The 17,452-nt window shown below is 37.5% G+C and overlaps 1 protein-coding gene across 1 annotated transcript in view; it reads left to right on the top strand.

Annotated features, from left to right (window-relative positions):
- The first annotated feature begins 3,478 nt into the window (after positions 1–3,478).
- Positions 3,479–17,452, top strand: part of LOC123936790 (transmembrane protease serine 11F) — a 37,971-nt gene continuing 23,997 nt past the window's right edge. The window contains exons 1-3 of the mRNA XM_045997373.1: positions 3,479–3,486; positions 4,897–5,048; positions 6,744–6,862. Of these exons, the coding sequence (XP_045853329.1) occupies positions 3,479–3,486; positions 4,897–5,048; positions 6,744–6,862 (279 nt within the window). The remainder of the gene's footprint in view (positions 3,487–4,896; positions 5,049–6,743; positions 6,863–17,452) is intronic.

Here is a 17,452-nt window from a genome sequence, read left to right on the forward strand (position 1 = left end):
GTAATATTTCTATTAGTTATTGTTAAATACCTATTACATATATATGTATGTGACCTGAAAAGCAGATTACAATTAGTAATTAGTAATTAGAGAAGCTGAGAATTAGTCTATCAATGTTAACACCAAGAGTAACACCAATGGTAAACCAACAAATACTTATTCAATAATAGCACAAATGCTTTCCAGTGGTATAACCTTAGAGAATCAAGCACACACACACACACATACATACACACACACACATCAACTGTAATATGAAGTCTAGAAATGGGAAAAGTAATGTCAATGTATTTCAGTAATGAACTGTTTCAAATCCCAATTTCATAACTGAATTAACTAAAACAGATTAAAGTTTTAAAAGAGACAGTGTAGGGCACCTGGGTGGCTCAGTTGGTTAAGTGACTGCCTTCAGCTCAGGTCATGATCCCAGAGTCCCGGGATTGAGTCCCGCATCAGGTTCCCTGCTCAGCAAGGAGTCTGCTTCTCCCTCTGACCTTCTCCCCTCTCATGCTCTCTCTCTTTCTGTCCAATAAATAAATAAAATCTTTAAAAAGAGACAGTGTACTGTACCAAAACACATGCTGCAAAGTGTCTCAAATTAATGGCTTAAGTTATATCAAGCAAAATGACAGGCAAAATATAAATCCCAATTATGAACTTGAATATTAATTATTTTAATTATTCCATCTCGATAATGTCCAGTAGCTGTGTTTGGTGATTAAGGAAGTTTTACTCTAGCTTAGGAGTATCTCTTACCTTGTGAGTGCCCTCTTGTGACTGGTACATTCCACCTGAACCATATATGCTTACATATATTTCTTTAAAAAAAAATATTTTATTTATTTATTTTGATAGAGAAGGAGAGAGAGAGCACTTGCAGGGGGAGCTGCAGGCAAAGGGAGAGGGAGAAGCAGACTCCCCACTCAGTGGGGAACTCAATCCTAGGACTCTGAGATCATGACCTGAGCCAAAGGCAGATGCTTAACCAACTGAGCTACCCAGATGTCCCCGCTTACATATATTTCAATTTAACTCTTTAAAAGGATACAAATGGATTAACTTTGAGAATTCTGGAATAAGAATAATTTAGGCACAAATAGACTATCTTCATTTTTTTACTATTTAACATAAAAAACATACATGCCATTTAATGTGCAGAAATATAATAAAGGGGGCCTACTTCCTTCTGCATACTTCTGCTTAAACTATGCTACTTAGAACTGCAATTTATCTGCTGTAAAAGTCCCTATTTTAAGAAAAGTTCTGTAAAAGCAACTGGGAAAAGCAACTCAATTTCAACTGCTTAAATAAACTTCCAAAAAGTTCAAGACTGAACTCTCTGAGAAGTGTCATATGTCCAATAGTCAGCCATCTTCTATACAATAATCTTAGAGCTAAGTTATTGAGAGGAAGCAAGCTTTCTCACCTATTTATTTAGGTATGACTACAGTGCTTATCATCAAAGAAACCACCTTTAAAATAAGACGTAACTCTGAGACTTAATTGTTAATTCTACACAAGTGGCATGTTGTAGGGGAGGCTGTATTAGAGGTTGTGTTTGTTCTCTTCATCAGACCATTTGTGAGACTGTCTGCAGAGAAAGGTGTAAGATTGAACTTTTTTATGTACATCGTTTCGGTCTGGGATAATGTACTTAGTCTGCCATATATACCAGAGTTAAATTATGAGAATGAAATAGCTGGTCTCTGGCGGAGAAGTTCCCAGGGAACTCTTTAGAGCCATTATCTGTTTGCTACAAACTCGTGAGTCTTGTGAAGGTGAGCCTGGCTGGTTTTCAAAAGCTAGATGTTTTGGGGACTCCTCTCTCAGGTTTTTAAAAGTTGGGATGCTCAATGTGGGATTTAAACCATTTGCTCCTCAAGAAAAAGCTCCAGGTTTTGCATTCTCTCCCAGTTGTGGGTTGCCATGCCAGGGCTAGGGTTTATGGTGAGATTATATCTCAGCTTCTCCTACCCACTTCCATGAGGTTTCCTTCTCACTTTCTGAAGTGCCGTAGTTGCTCAAGTAGTTTTCAGGTTTTTTCAGAGTCCATTGTTCCATATGTAGCTGTAGGTTGTGTGTGTCAGTGAGAGAAGATGAGCTCAGGATCCTCCTGGGTCGCCATCTTGAACTGGAACCAAGAGTTGCGTCTCAGAATTCTTTAGCTTTTGCATGCAAATGATTATTCGGATCTAGAATCTGGACTGTGTTCCTCTCATTCATCTTTCATACATTCAAAGAACAGCAACATTTATGTCAGGAATAAAAAATCTTCTTTACCATGATGCAATGTTATCATGATTTACTGTGTGTCTATAACCCCCCAAATTTGACAGAATTTTATTCTTGTCATTTTTTGCATCTTGAAGGGCTCAGATAAAAACAACCAAATCGCCAAAACTTAGGAAAAAAACGAAGTGAGAAAAAAAATGTGACAACCAAAATATCCACAAACTAAATAATCAAGAATACTTAATACCACAGATTTTATATATGGAGACTTCAATTAGGGTGAGGAAGGAGGTATTGTATATGGGGATACTAATAAATTTTTGTTTGTTCTGGGCTGTGTGGTGTCAACTTTAACAGTTGTTTTTATTAGAGTCATGCAAACAGGTGTCAGTGACACAACTGAAATAAAATAAGTCAAAGAGAAAAAGGCATTAAATGTGTACTTTCCATTTGGCTCAGACCCAAGTGTAAGGATAGCACATTGGTCATTATTAACAACATTGATGTCTGAATTGAAATCACTGTCTTTTCCTTTAATCTTTCTCATCTTTCCAGGAGGCACAATCATTTGGACATCAAAACAAGGGAGCCATTAATCCTTTCCTTATCCCACAACTAAGTAATCAGCCAACAAAAGTCAAGAATTGGAGCTAAATCGATCTCTTCTCCACCCCACTGCTTCAGCCTTGGCTCAGGTCCTCATCATCCTCACCATCTTTCTCCTGGACCTTCAAAATAACCTTTAAACTGGTCTTCCTGTCTGCACTCCTGCTCTAATCCTCAGCCTGTGATTATCCGAAATTCTCAGTCTGATTCCAGCTCTTACTGGCTCCCTGTCTTCTGCAGAGTCAATTTCAAACTTTTTGCTTTGGGTTATGGGACTCCTCATGACGCAATCAGTCCACCAGCCTTAGCGTATCCTCTTTCTAGTACAGTAGTGCTGAGAAAGAATGCAATCATGCACATACTTTGGAGACCACAAATTCCTTAAGGGCAAAAGCAGTATTTTACATTTTCACTCCCAGTACTAATTACAGTAGCACCCCCCGACACACACTCCCTGTTTATTAGAGACTTCACTTTCTGTAGTTTCAGTTACCTATGGTCTACCTGAAGCAGATGATCCTCCTGATTTGTCAGAGGTAGTAGTACCTTGATGCTAGTCCCAGTGCTTATATCACTCATCTCACTTCATTTCATCACAGAGGCATTTTTTTCATCTCGCATCATCACAAGAAGAATGAGCATGGTGCAGTAAGATGTTTTAAGAGAGATCATATATACATAACTTTTATTACAGTATATTGTTATAATTGCTCTATTTTATTATTATTGTCAATGTCTTACTATGCCTTATTTATAAATTAAACTTTATCATACATATGTCTGTATAGGAAAAAACAGGGTTTGGCACTATTCACAATTCCAGGCATCCACTGGGGATTTCAGAACATATTCCAAGTGAATAAAAGGGGACTACTATATTAGTAATGAATACCATTTCACATCCTTAGCATCCCCCTTTTTTTGCACATGTTAATTTTTTTCTGTTCTTTTCTCCTTTTTTATGCCTGGAGAACTTTTAACAGTCAAAGTTTAATCATGTCACCTGATAAAACATCCTGACACAGACCTCCAAAAAGTTAATTGATTTCTATTCTTGCATCAAATTTTATTTTGGCACATTTCACACTATATATTAATTACTTGATTCTACACCTGTATCCTCTTATAAAAGAGTGAGTTTCCAACAAGCAAAAAGTATATCTTAAAATCTTTCTATCTCTAGGCATCTAGAACTGCTCCTGAAACATTATTGTAGTGTGGTAGGTACCATCCTAAGAATGCTATTATCTCATTTAATGAATAAAGTTTACCATAAATATTGTTAAATAAGATTAAAAATATAAAAACATAAAATATCTTACTTGAATGATATTAAACATTGAATGTTATTCTGTTATTTGGAAAATAAAGTTAATAAATTTTGATAAATAATCAAAAGATTGATAATCTTAATAACAAGATATTTTGAGTGGGGAGGTAGTACATGAGTAGGGATAGGTAAAAGTCAAATGGAAATAGTCTTCTTCGGGACTGGAGTCTTATCAAATACAATTCACAATTTCTGATTTCATTGGGAATGCTAATAAAATACAAAGAACCATAATCAGGTCTTCAAAAGTAATGTTGCTACTTTCAAACGAAATCATTAAGAAAATTCTTAAGATTATTAAAAAAGTATTCATATAAAGTTTTTTTTTAAATTTTAATCAAGTAAAATTGATGAGATTATTATATAATTCTGTTGCTAGAAAATCCCTTATTAAAATATGAAAATGTTGTTTATAAATTACCTTTTTTAATAACTTAATCTTGTGTTTCACCATTCAAACTTCAAATTGCTAATATGTCAGACAAAATGCCATAGGAAGATATTCTCACTTGAATGTCAGTATCAGTAGAACTTTAACCAAAATTTGTATTGTGATTGGGGTATTGGGAAAGTGTATATGTATTAAATCCTTGTGTTCTTTTCAAGATCTAAGTATCCTATTATTAGTTAGCACTATAAACTATTTTTTTAGAGGAATGTAACAAATGAACATAAAGTGGAATCATAATGACTTTCTTATTGTTTTATCATTGTTTCTATTATCACAGACCACTTGAATTTTCAGAAGCTGATTACCCACGAGTTGAGTATCAAAGAAGACAGCAGTTTTGGGATCCTATACGTCTAGCTCTTTTCACTTTGGCAATTGTAGCAATCATAGGAATTGCAATTGGTATTGTTACGCATTTTGTTGTTGAGGGTAAGTATCCAGGTCACATTTCTATTGCCTAATGCTAAGTGCTCTATGACTTAATATCTTGAAATTCTCTCGTATAAAAATACTATTTGCATGATATTAAAATTTCAATTACTAATCTCTTATTGATGTTAAATTATTGTTTGCTCCAGTATTTTCAATGTTACATATTTCCAGCCAGTGAGACTTGCAACAAACATTATTACATGGATAGACACATCTAAAAGCCATATAGTTTTGGGGAGCCTGGGTGGCTCTGTCAGTTAAGCATCTGCCTTCAGTTTAGGTCATGACTCTAGGATCAAGATTACTGTTCAGCTGGGATTCTGCTTTTCCCTCTCCTTCTGCCCTCACCCCCTCTAGTGCGCTCTCTCCTCTCTTGCCCTCTCTCTCAAATAAATAAAAATTTTTAAAAGTGATAAAGCTTTAAAATGAGAAAGAAGAGTGAAAAGCTTAATCTTTAAAGACAAATCACACCATATACCAAGTTTCATATTTTTTCTCCAAAACCAATATAAGGCAACTGCTTAAGCTATAGCCAATCAAATAATTTCCTTGATTTGCTTCTGCATCTTCTCTACACAAATCTCCCCTCACTCCTGTTGGTGGAGGGCTCCTGATCACTTTTGGTTTGGTCAAAACCAAAAGTGGAATTACTTTTTGTTGGAATTACTATTTGTTCACATTAACTCTTGAAAATGTGAATGTGCCCCAGTTTATTTTTTTTTTGAAGATTTTATTTATTTGAGAGAGAGACAGAGAGGGTGATCAGAGGGAGAAAGACAAGTGAAGTCCCCACTGAGCAAGGAGCCTGATCCCCAGGACCCTGGAATCATGACCTGAGCTGAAAGCAGGTGCTTAACCAACTGAGCCACCCAGGTACACCAACCTAGTTGTTCTTGTAACATCAACAAATAGTTATAGTTGAAGCTATCCCTGCTAGGCTCACCCAGAAGGGGTTATTTACATGTCCAGAGCAAAGATAGATCAGTGGGTGGCTAAAGATTGCAGTAGAAATAAAGAGTTCTCCAAGGTCACTGAGAAAGTGTGGCCAGGGAGGAAGAAAGTTAGAATATGGTTCCACAAAGCCTAAAATGGGGTTTCAGGGAATATGATTAAGGCTGAAATACCATCAAGATTTAAAAAAAAAAGAAAAGTAAAAAGACCCTTAAAAAGGTAGCTATTAAATATTACAACTGTTGTCCTTGACAATGGAAGTTTCAGTGGTGTGTCAAGAGTAGACTGCAGAGAACTGAGAAGTGAATAGGCAAAAAGTGAAAACAATAAATACTAATATTTATTAGCAGCATAGATAAAACTGATAGCCTGTTCAATGCATCTTCATAACACAGCTTATCTAAGATATATCTATGTTACAGTTCTTTGAGGAAATTGATAATTTTTACATGACTTTCAGCAATTGCTTTCAATATTTATCTTCCATTTTGCATCTCCAATTATATGAAAATTTTGATATGCATAAACACTATAAAAGAAATATTCTAACGTGTACTTGGAGGCCTGAATTTTCTATTTTAGCTGGATACAATGATACAATTACAAAAGGTTTGAAAAATATCCACAATAGCTTTTGTACCAAGAAATAAACTGCATTATAGTAAACCTATTTCCTGAGGTTGGGAAACTAGAAATTGATTATATTTAAGCATGTATCTTTTATTTATGTTTGCCTTTCAGATGATAAGTCATTCTATTACCTTGCCTCTTTTAAAATCACAAATATAAAATACAAAGAAAATTATGGAATGAAAAGCTCAAGAGAGTTTATAGAAAGGAGTCATCAGATTGAGAGAATGGTAAGCCTAATAGAAATTTTAAAAGTTCATGTGTTTTTCTGTTTCACTTTCAGTGTGGTTGCTATAAGAACTTAGTTTCTCCATGCCTCAAAGTCTTCTTGTGCAAAATGTGGATAATATCTAAGCCATATGGTTGTGAGGATTAAAGAACTTAATATATGTAAAATATTTAGAATAATGTTATATACCATTAAACATATGTAGATTAGAGTAGACTACTAATTAGCAACCAAGAAAAGTGTTGGTTGGAACAGATGTTCTTCCTATTTTTAATTCTTGATTTTCTGTCCTGGTTCATTTTCCTTCAACTTTTTTAACATTAGAATATATGATTTCCATGTTTGCCTTATCATTTTCTTACTTATGTTTAAAAAGCATGTAAAGCATCACATACAAGATATGCACCTGTAATTTTTATTTTGAAAGGGAAAGAAAGATTGGGGCAGGGAGGGGCAGAGGGAGAGGGAGAGAGATCATAAGCAGGCTCCAGGCCCAGTGTGGAGTCCAGTGCAGACTGGATCTCATAACCCTGAAATCGTGACCTGAGCCAAAATCAAGATAAAGACGGTTAACCGAATGAGCCACCCAGGTGCCCACATATCAAATTTTTATGTCAATCTCAAATCTAGGTATGCCGCTCATGGTTTCCCGTGAAAACTGTGCATTTATCAGGGCATTTCTAATTTTCAAAGTATATTAGCAAACTAAATCTTTACCTGTCATAGCAGAAAGCCAAATAGAATAGTCTTCCATTTTTGTCCCATGAAAACCATGTCTGTGGAGACCATAGATTTGTTTAGCAAAACACAGTATATTAGCCTAGAGTGTACCTCTTAAAGCTTATGAGAGTTATTCTGGAACAATGAAGGAATAGCTTTATAGAAAGAAGACTGAATTAGTATAATTATTTATCAGCTCATTACCTGGTTGTTGATGTATTGGATCAGCGTCTTGAGGACCTCCCTGGGAGCCATGGGCTGGTAAATCTTCTGATCTTCTGCCCTTTCCACCATCATGTACTTCTGCAGGATGAAGGACTTTAGTTCATCTTTTTGAGGGCCTCTGAAGCATCTGGGCAGGTCCTGGTTGGGGCCATTCCAAGATGGAGGCCCCTCCTCCTTCCCCTTTAGCAGCATTTGCACAACTTCTTCCAAGTCTCCCTGAGCTTTGGCCAGCACCCACTTTGTCTGCTCCACTGAATAAGGAGGGAACACCTCCAAGAGTCCATGCACCCCGACAGTAGCTCCTCCTCAGCACTGGCTGCCTCATCCTGGGTGTCTCCAGCAGCAGCATATAGGAGAAGCCTTAGCCTCTTTTTTGAGCTTTTCAGGCCACTGCAGGGACTATGTGGAAAAGGGCACCAGACTGTGGACTTCAGAGCTCTAAGTTGGCAGGTTCTCTTTTTTCCTGGCACCACTGAACTGCCGTGAGAGTTTCTGCATCATGTGCTCTATTGTATCCCTTGGAATGTAAGCAAAGCCAAGCACATAGGCCATCATCATCACAGTGAAGTCCTCCATCTCAAAGGAGGATGAATTTTATTTCTTCCCTTATGATTTGGATGGCTTTTATTTGTTTTTCTTCCCTGATTGCTCTGAGATTTGCAACACTGGGTTAAATAGAAGTGGTGAGAATGCACATCCTTGTCTTGTTTCTGATTAAAGGAAAACTTTCATTCAGCTTTCTCCCATTGAGTGTGTTAGCTGTGGACTTGTTGTATATGGTCTTTACTATGTTAAGGCACATGTCTAATTTGTTAGGAGTTTTTAATCAGTAAAGGATGTTGAATTTTATCAAATGCTTCTGTTCCTATTAAGATGATCATATGATTTTTATTCTTCATTCTGTTAATGGAGTGTATTACATTTATTAATGTACTTATGTTGAACCATCCCTGCATTCCAGGGATAAATCTCACTTGATTGTGGTGTGTGATCCTTTTATGTGCTGTTAAATTTGGTTTGCTAGTATTTTTTAGGACTTTTGCATCAATATTCTATCAGGAATATTGGCCTGTACTTTTCTTGTAGTCTCCTTATCTGGCTCTGGTAGCAGGGTAATGCTGGCCTCATAAAAAGAGTTTAGAAGTATTTATTCCCTCTTCAATTTTTTGGAAGAGTTTGAGATGATTGGTATCAGTTCAAGAAATGTTTGGTAGAGTTCACCAGTAAAGCCATCTGATTTTGGACTTTCCTTTGTTGCAAGATTATTGATTCTTGATTCAGATTTCCTTTCTGTTATTAGTCTCTTCAGTTTCCCTCTATCTTTATAACTTTGTTTTGATAAATTTCGTGTTTCTATGAATGTACCCATTTTTTTCTATTTTATCTGATTTGTTGACTTACAATTGTTCACAGCAGCTCCTAACATCCTTTTTTATCTCTATGGTATCAGTTGTAATGTCTCCTCTTTCATTCTTGATTTTATTTGCATCTTCTCTCTTTTATCCTTAGTCTAACTAAAGATTTGTCAATTTTGTTTACCTTCTCCAAAGCCAACTCCTAGTTTCATTGATCTTTTCTATTATTTTTCTGGTCCCTATTTCATTTATTTCTGCTCTGCTCTGTTATTTCCTTTCTTCTGGTAGCTTTGGGCTTAGTTTTTAGGGTTTTTTTTTTTTTCTAATTTCCTAAAGTATAAAGTTAGGTTGTTTATTTGAGATTTTATTTTTCTCTTTTTTATTAAAAGATTATTTGAGAGTGAAAGACAGAGATAACTAGTGAGAGAGAGCATGAGCTGGGGATGGGGGCAGGGAGAGGGACAAGCAGGTTTACCACTCACTGAGCAGGGAGCCTAATGTGGGGCTGGGATCATAACCTGAGCCAAAGGCAGACACCTAACCAACTGAGGCACCCAGGTGCCTGATCTTTCTTTTTTCTTAATATAGGTGTTTATCACTATAAGCTTCCCTGTTAGAACTGTTTTTTCTGCATTGCTCAAGTTTTTGGTATACCGTGTACCCACATTCACTTATCTCAAGATTTTTTGCCTTTTTAAAAGAATTTTTTGCTTTTGATTTCTTCTTTGATTTATTGGTTATTCAGGAATGTGCTGTTTTATTTCCACATTTGTGTATTTTCTTACTTTTCTGTTGTTTTTGATTTCCAGTTTTATACCATTGTGGTCAGAAAAGATAACTGAAATAACTTCAATCTTCTTAAATTTATTGAGACTTATTTTGTGGCCTAACATATGATCTATCTTAGAGAATGTTCCATGCACACTTGAGAGAAAAATGTGTATTCTGCTGCTCTTGGGTAGAATGTTCTATTCATGTCTGCTAGGGCCACTTGGTTTATAGCATTGTTCAAGTTCACTGTTTCTGCATTAATTTTCTGACTAGATGATCTATTCATTGTTTCAAGTGGACTATTGAAATTCTCTACTATTATCTTATTGCTGTCTATTTCTCCCTGCATTTCTGTTAATATTTGTTTTATATATTAGGTGCTCCACTGTTAGGTTCAGCAACAGTTTTTTGGTTTTTTTTTTTAAATTTTATTTATTTATTTGACAGACAGAGATCACAAGTAGGCAGAGAGGCAGGCAGAGAGAGAGGAGGAAGCAGGCTCCCTGCAGAGCAGAGAGCCCGATGCGGGGCTCGATCCCAGGACCCCGAGATCATGACCCGAGCCGAAGGCAGCGGCCCAATCCACTGAGCCACCCAGGCGCCCCCAAGTTTTTTACAGAGAGTTATTTTCTCTAGTGTCATTCTCTTCCTCAAGGCCCATCTGAAATCTCACAGCCAGATGTGTGGTACGGTTTGCCACAGAATGGTTTTGTTTGAATAATGGATTTATTTTTTAATATGTGCTCCATTGTTTTCAGCAGAGTTAAAAAATGCCTAATATAGTAATTAAAGCAAGATAACAATTGTTTTTTTTAAATGAGGAGTTATTGCTTTCATTATGTTAAAATCAATGAGTGAAGTATGACTATTTAATTCAAAGCAATACAGCAAGGAATTACTGAGAACTTATTCTAAAACTATCACTGAGCTAGATATCATTCTAACAGACTGATCCTTACTTTCCCCTTGGAGACATTAGGTAATTAGTACACTCCTGGTAGGATTCCTCACCTGGGGGACAGTGCTCTGAAAAAACAATTTTTTTAATTTTTTAAAATTTTTTAAATTTTTTAAATTAAATTGTTTTTTAAATTGTTTAAAAAACAATTTTTTTAATTTAAAAATAAATATATTTTTATATTATAAATTTAATATAAATATAAATAGAAGTTCTAATATTTTTTACATCCTCAATGAATCATTAGCATCACTTTGAAAATCAATGCTCAGAATAACCAAAAGGTTAATACTAAATTACATCATAGATGTAATTGCACCCAAAGGTGAGAGGGCTGGGCTGTTTCTGTTATACCAACAAGGGCTGTCCAGGCAAGGTGAAGCACAAGGCAAGGTGTCCAGGCAAGGTGAAGGGCAGGCCTCTGTAGAATTGTTGGTGTGAGCTGTTACCAATCAACGCTTATAGAAGCTGGAGCATTTGTGCGCTTGCCCAGTAAACGCAGTTTTACCAAACAAATATTTGCTACAATTCCTCTTTCACCACAATTCGTCATCTGTATGTGAATTCAGCTTCTTAATAAATTTCTTAAGAGGAAAAAAATTATTTGTTTGTAAGTTATTAGAGACAATATAATTCCTGTTGGTCTAGGCCTCCAGATCATCCAAGACATGATCCTGATTTTACTTCTTTTACTTCTATTGCTCTGTAAATTCCCATAATAAATGGGACAGTTGGGGTAGGAAGTAGCAGAAACCCAATGAACAAGTCAAAGAGGAAGGAAGGAAGAGAGGGAGGAAGGGAAGGAGGAGAGATGATGGGAAAATCTAGAGATTCATTTGACTTCGGGTATGGTGGGATTCAGAGGCTCAAACTATGTCTTCAGGCTTTCTTCAAGCGGCAGATGATATAGTTTACATCTACTCTATAGTCACATGTTTCCAGGTATTAACTGAAAAAGATAAAGACAATTTTCCATAATAGTCCTTGGAGGAAAATTTGAAGAACCAATCTAGTTGGCCAAAGTTGGAATACCTCCTCAATCTTACACTAATCAGTATGACCAAGAGACTAAATCTGTGTCACCTTTGTGGTAGATGGGAAAAGGGGCAAGTTTAGCTCCGTCTGGACCATATGGAATGAGTTCCCTGTAGGAAAGAATGGTTCTCTTAGCAGGAAAAAAAAAGTTGGGGGGGGGGAGTACTGGTGAATATACAATAACTCTAATTCTAAAATTTTAATATCTAACCCAGATATTGCTAAACCCTAGACTTGTGCATTCAGTGGTCTTCTTGACATTTCCCACTTGGATCTCTCATAGGCATCTTGATGTTATATCTAAATCCAATCCTTAAGTTGTTCTCTTTCTCACTCTCCAATTCCTATTTTTTCCACTCAGCCAATAACATCACAGTCCATCTAGTTGCTACAATAGCATTTTCCCTTATCATCGTGTCTACAATAGCATTTTCCCTTATCATCGTGTCTAATCCATTCACAAATGAAGTTTCTACTTCTAATTCACTGTCTCCATCCTGGACCTAGCTAATGTGTTGCCTCATACAGGCAGCTTACCACAATCTTTGCCTCCATTCAGGCTCTCTCTATTATCCTGTCTACATAGCAACCAGATCTTTTAAAAATGTATTATATATTATTTTGCATAAAATTTCATAGGTGGCTTTCACATGTACTTAGCACAAAATCCAAACTTTTCATGAAGTCCTCCAAGGAATTTAATTCTCTGGTTCTGACTATTCCTCCAATTTCTGCATTCTCCTCCTTGCTCATTGTTCGCTAACCATACTGGCCTTCTTTTTGGATGCTCTGCACATTCTGTTCCTTCCCCCTGGAAGATCATCCCATGATCTTGTTCTTTTGCTTATTCCTTTTGATATTTCAGTTATCGCTTAAATGTCCCTCCTTGGAGAGCACTTAGTCAATATATACCCCCCGGCAATTATCCTGTATTACTTTACTATATTAGTAGTTACATCTTATAATTAATGTATTTTTGTTGATTACTGTCTATCCTTCTATTCTGTGAGTCCAGGGACCACAATTTTTTGCTTAATAACTTTTATCCAGTGTTGCCACAGTGCCTTAAACATAGAATATTCTTAGTCGGGGCGCCTGGGTGGCTCAGTGAGTTAAAGCCTCTGCCTTCAGCTCAGGTCGTGATTTCAGAGTCCTGGGATCGAGCCCCACATCGGGCTTTCTGCTCAGCAGGGAGCCTGCTTCCCCCTCTCTCTGCCTGCCTCTCTGCCTGCTTGTGATCTCTGTCTGTCAAATAAATAAATAAAATCTTTTAAAAAAAAGAATATACTTTGTTGATTGCATTGAGTGAATAAATAAATGAGAAAAAAAGGGAGGAGACAAAAAAAAACGGGAGGAGACAGAATATAGTGGAAGAGTTATGAAGAGATGTATTAGTGGGCATATTTTTCTTCACAATGTTGTTTATGATTAACCGCAACTGGAGAATCAATTACTTAATGAAAATGCTATTGTACACCTATTTTGTGCAAGACCATGAAGGATGCCAAGGTCTAAATAGTACAGTTTCTTCCTTATTGGAGTTTATTTTTTTTTATTTAAATTCAGTTAGTCAACATATAGAACATCATTAGTTTCAGATGTAGAGTTCAGTAATTCGTCAGTTGCATATAACACCCAGTGCTCATCACATCATGTGTTCTCCTTAATGCCCGACCCAGCTACCCCATACCCCCACCCACCTCCCTTCCAGAAACCCTCAATTTCTTTCCTATAGTTAAGTATCTCTTATGGCTTGTCTCCCTCTCTGATGTCTTCCTATTCCATTTCTCCTCCCTTTCCCTATGATCTTCTGTGCTTTTCTATATTCCTCAAATGAGTGAAACCAGATGATAATTGTCTTTCTCTGATTGACTTATCGGAGTTGTAATATAGTTTGTGTATAAAAGTTGATGCATGGAAAATAATATAAAGTAGATAGATAACAAGACAATATGGCAATATGAGAGGTGTCACAGTACAGAATATAATTGTCAGATGTATATGACATGAACTAAAAGTATTTTAGGAGTTCAGAGGAAGGGAAAATCCCTTTGAACTAACAGGAAGTTTTCTTGGAGAGAAAGGGACAGGGATTTGTTTTATTGGTGTATTCACCCTCTGTTGTTACATATTCCTCTGACAATAGCAGAAAATCTGCAGAACTTGCATGACTTATTTTCATGGGTGGACCTGGAAAGGGATTCCCCAGCTGGCATCCAGTAACTACTGATCTTTCATGAGGACTTAATCTGCATGTAGTTCCCAGCCAGCGGGAAGGTGCAAGCCCAAGCTTGTGGAGGATAGTAACTGGATGTACTATTAGAGTCACACGTATTTTCAAATATGTCATTTTGTTTTTTGATGCTAGAGTTCAAACTAAGGACTTCACGTAGGATCTGATTTTATGGTGAACTTTTCCCCCATCTTAACTTAGACTCTCTTATTTTAAACAGAATAATCTCTAAAAAAAAAAAAAAAGAAAATCTATTCTTAGGTTTGGACTGTGAAAAGGGAAGGATTCAATTAGTTTTTGTAATTTGGACTAAATGTAATGTTACTGAGTTCTCTGTAGAAAAGTATAAACAGTACATTAATTTTCTCCAGAAATTGCTGACAGTGATGATTAGGTGTCCAAAAAAGGAACAGTCTTTAGAAGCTCGAAAAAAAGTATCTCTCAAGAGATGATATTTTATGAGGTTTTGATTCTGGGAATAAAAGGTGTGTCTGAGGTCTTCTTGCAGGGTTTCCTTCCCCAGGACTCTCTGCCCACCACCAATCTGAACACCCGTCATCTAAGTATAAGGGTTTTCAGTGTTACTTACTATACTTAAGAACGAGCACAAGATCTAGATTCCCCAAGTTCACATGCTAGAACCAGCACTTATAATGCCACCTCAGACAAGTTTACTCAAGTGTCCTGACACAGTTTCTTTATCTTAAAATGAGGCTGATGAGAATTTTAGAAATATGTTACTCCTACGGTGGTATGGGGTTTGAACAAAGGAACTGGCTCAATGCATACCCTGTACTATGCACTTAGTACATGTAAGCTATTATCAGTGGTCACACCAAATACTGTACTCTACCAGAATCTACCCATTTTTAAGACAGAGGTCAACTCCTCAGGGAACGATCATCTTGCTAATAATCACATTTTAGTTTGAATAGTTTCTTAGCACTTCCTTATAGTCTGATATGATCAGAATCTCTTTTTTTTAAAGATTTTATTTATTTATTTATTTAACAGACAGAGATTACAAGTAGGCAGAGGCAGGCAGAGAGAGAGAAAGCGGGCTCTCTGGCGAGCACAGAGCCCGATGCAGGGCTCGATCCCAGATCTCCAGGATCATGACCTGAGCTGAAGGAAGGCAGAGGCTTTAACCCACTGAGCCACCCAGGGGCCCCTGATATGATCAGAATCTTGATCTTTTCCCCAAACGCCATTATGTGCACAGTTCGGAATTTCAGAGGGCATTTATATAAAGTGCTGATGACCTCAACGTCAGGTTTTCTCCCTGTTCCCTGAAATATGAAAATAAAATGAGCTCAGAGAAGCGTAGTGAAATCATAAGTGACCGAACTCAAAAGTGATCCAAACCCCTGGAACGACCATACAAAAGAGGGTCACCCCTGGAGTCTCCTGGCTCCTTCCTTGCTTTCGATTTCCATGGATTTCTGTTTATACTTGTCAACATGATTTGCAGATAAAACAAAACAATGTGTTATTATCTTCTTCCCTTTACCATATTGTTGATTCTTAATTCATTTAATTTTTCATGGATTTATTCAAACATGCATCAAGTCTTTACTGTGGGTCAGGCAGTGTTCAAAACACTGAAGGTAAAAAGACGGATCAGACACATTCCCTACCATCGTACAGCTCACAGTCTAGAGTGGGAAAGCACAGCAGTAAACTAGCATGACAACCACTGTAACAGCCTCACGTGCAAGACGCTGGGGTGGCCCCAGTGAAGGAGTGCTGAACTTCGAGGAGGGCAAGTCACAGATAACTTATTTGTCCCTCAAGTGTCTGGGTGCTAAAAGAATTGTCATTTAAGACTTGCCAGAGGAAAGTGCATTGTAGGGAGAGGAAATGAATGTGCAAAGCCATAAAGGTGTGAACCAGTCCAGTGGGATTGGGAAAGAGCTAGTCTTTCAGTAGATAAGAAAAGAGGCTTTGAAAGTAGAGGTGGGGCAAGGGTTAATGAAGGCATAAGACTGTGGAGCTGGCACCGAGGGAGATACCGGACTTGAAGCAGGAGTATAACACACTCAGATTTGTGCGGTGGGAATATCACCCTGGTTGGGAGCGTTGTGGGGGAACAACTGAGAGGAGAGAAGACAGCGGAATCACAGAAACTTGCCAGTGAGGGGACACTGCAGAGGCCCAGGCATGAGTTTTGAAAGAGCTGAATTCAAACCACAGCCGTGGAATTGGAGGAAGGGAGGGAGATTCAATATTTAGTTGATAAAATCTACTAAGCATTATTACTAGTTTAAAGGAGTCAGAGAGAGGGAGAAATCTTGTGGGGAGGGAGGCAATATTCTATCCCTTTCCCAAAGAATGTCATATGGGGAGGGGGGCTAGATTGACTGGGAGGTGGGCCTTACATAAACTTATGTGGACCTGTAATTTCTGATTTCTGACTCAGTCCAGTGCTTTTTACTGTGAGACACAGCTTCAACAGTGGGAATTAGGTTTCAGGAATTAGGTTCCAGGAAATCGGCTCACTGAGCCTCTAAACCTTCAACAGCTCTGGCTGGAAAAGCTGAGTAATAAAATTCTAATGGTATGGAGTGTGGTGAAACTTATTCCCAAAGTTGGTCCCAGTTGTGAAAGCCTGCCTGCGACTCAAAGGTGACTAACCAGTGCAGGTGTCAGAGTCAAAGGACAGGCATTGTTACTCATCGTGTCAAATGCTTTAGTAACGGGATAATCATTTAAGAAAGCAATGAGTTGATACAAATAGTGGGCTAGTTTCCATATTTGGGAATAAGACAAATTTAGGGTGAGCTTTCTTTTTTTTTTTTTTTAAAGATTTTGTTTATTTATTTGACAGATAAAGATCACAGGTAGGCAGAGAGGCAGGCAGAGAGAGAGGAGGAAGCAGGCTCCCTGCCAAGCAGAGAGCCCGATGCGGGGTTCGATCCCAGGACCCTGGGATCACGACCTGAGCTGAAGGCAGAGGCTTTAACCCACTGAGCCACCAGGCACCCCTAGGGTGAGCTTTCTTAAATGTGAGGATGCTGGGGCACCTGGGTGGCTCAGTCTGTGGAGTGTCCGATTCTTGATTTCAGCTCAGGTTGTGATCTCGGGGTGGTGAGATCCGTCTCCGCATCAGGCTCCTCACTGCGTGTGGAGACTGCTTGGGATTATCTCTCTCTCCCTCTTCCTCTGCCCCTCCCCTCCCTGCAGGTGTTTACTCTCTCTCTTCCTCTCAAAAAATTAAATTAAATTAAATTATTAATTAAAAGTGAGGATGCTAAAAAAAAAAAAAAAAAAAAAAAAAAAAAAAAGTGAGGATGC

This window comes from Meles meles, chromosome 2 (assembly GCF_922984935.1).
Source record: "Meles meles chromosome 2, mMelMel3.1 paternal haplotype, whole genome shotgun sequence".
Classification (NCBI taxonomy): domain Eukaryota; kingdom Metazoa; phylum Chordata; class Mammalia; order Carnivora; family Mustelidae; genus Meles; species Meles meles.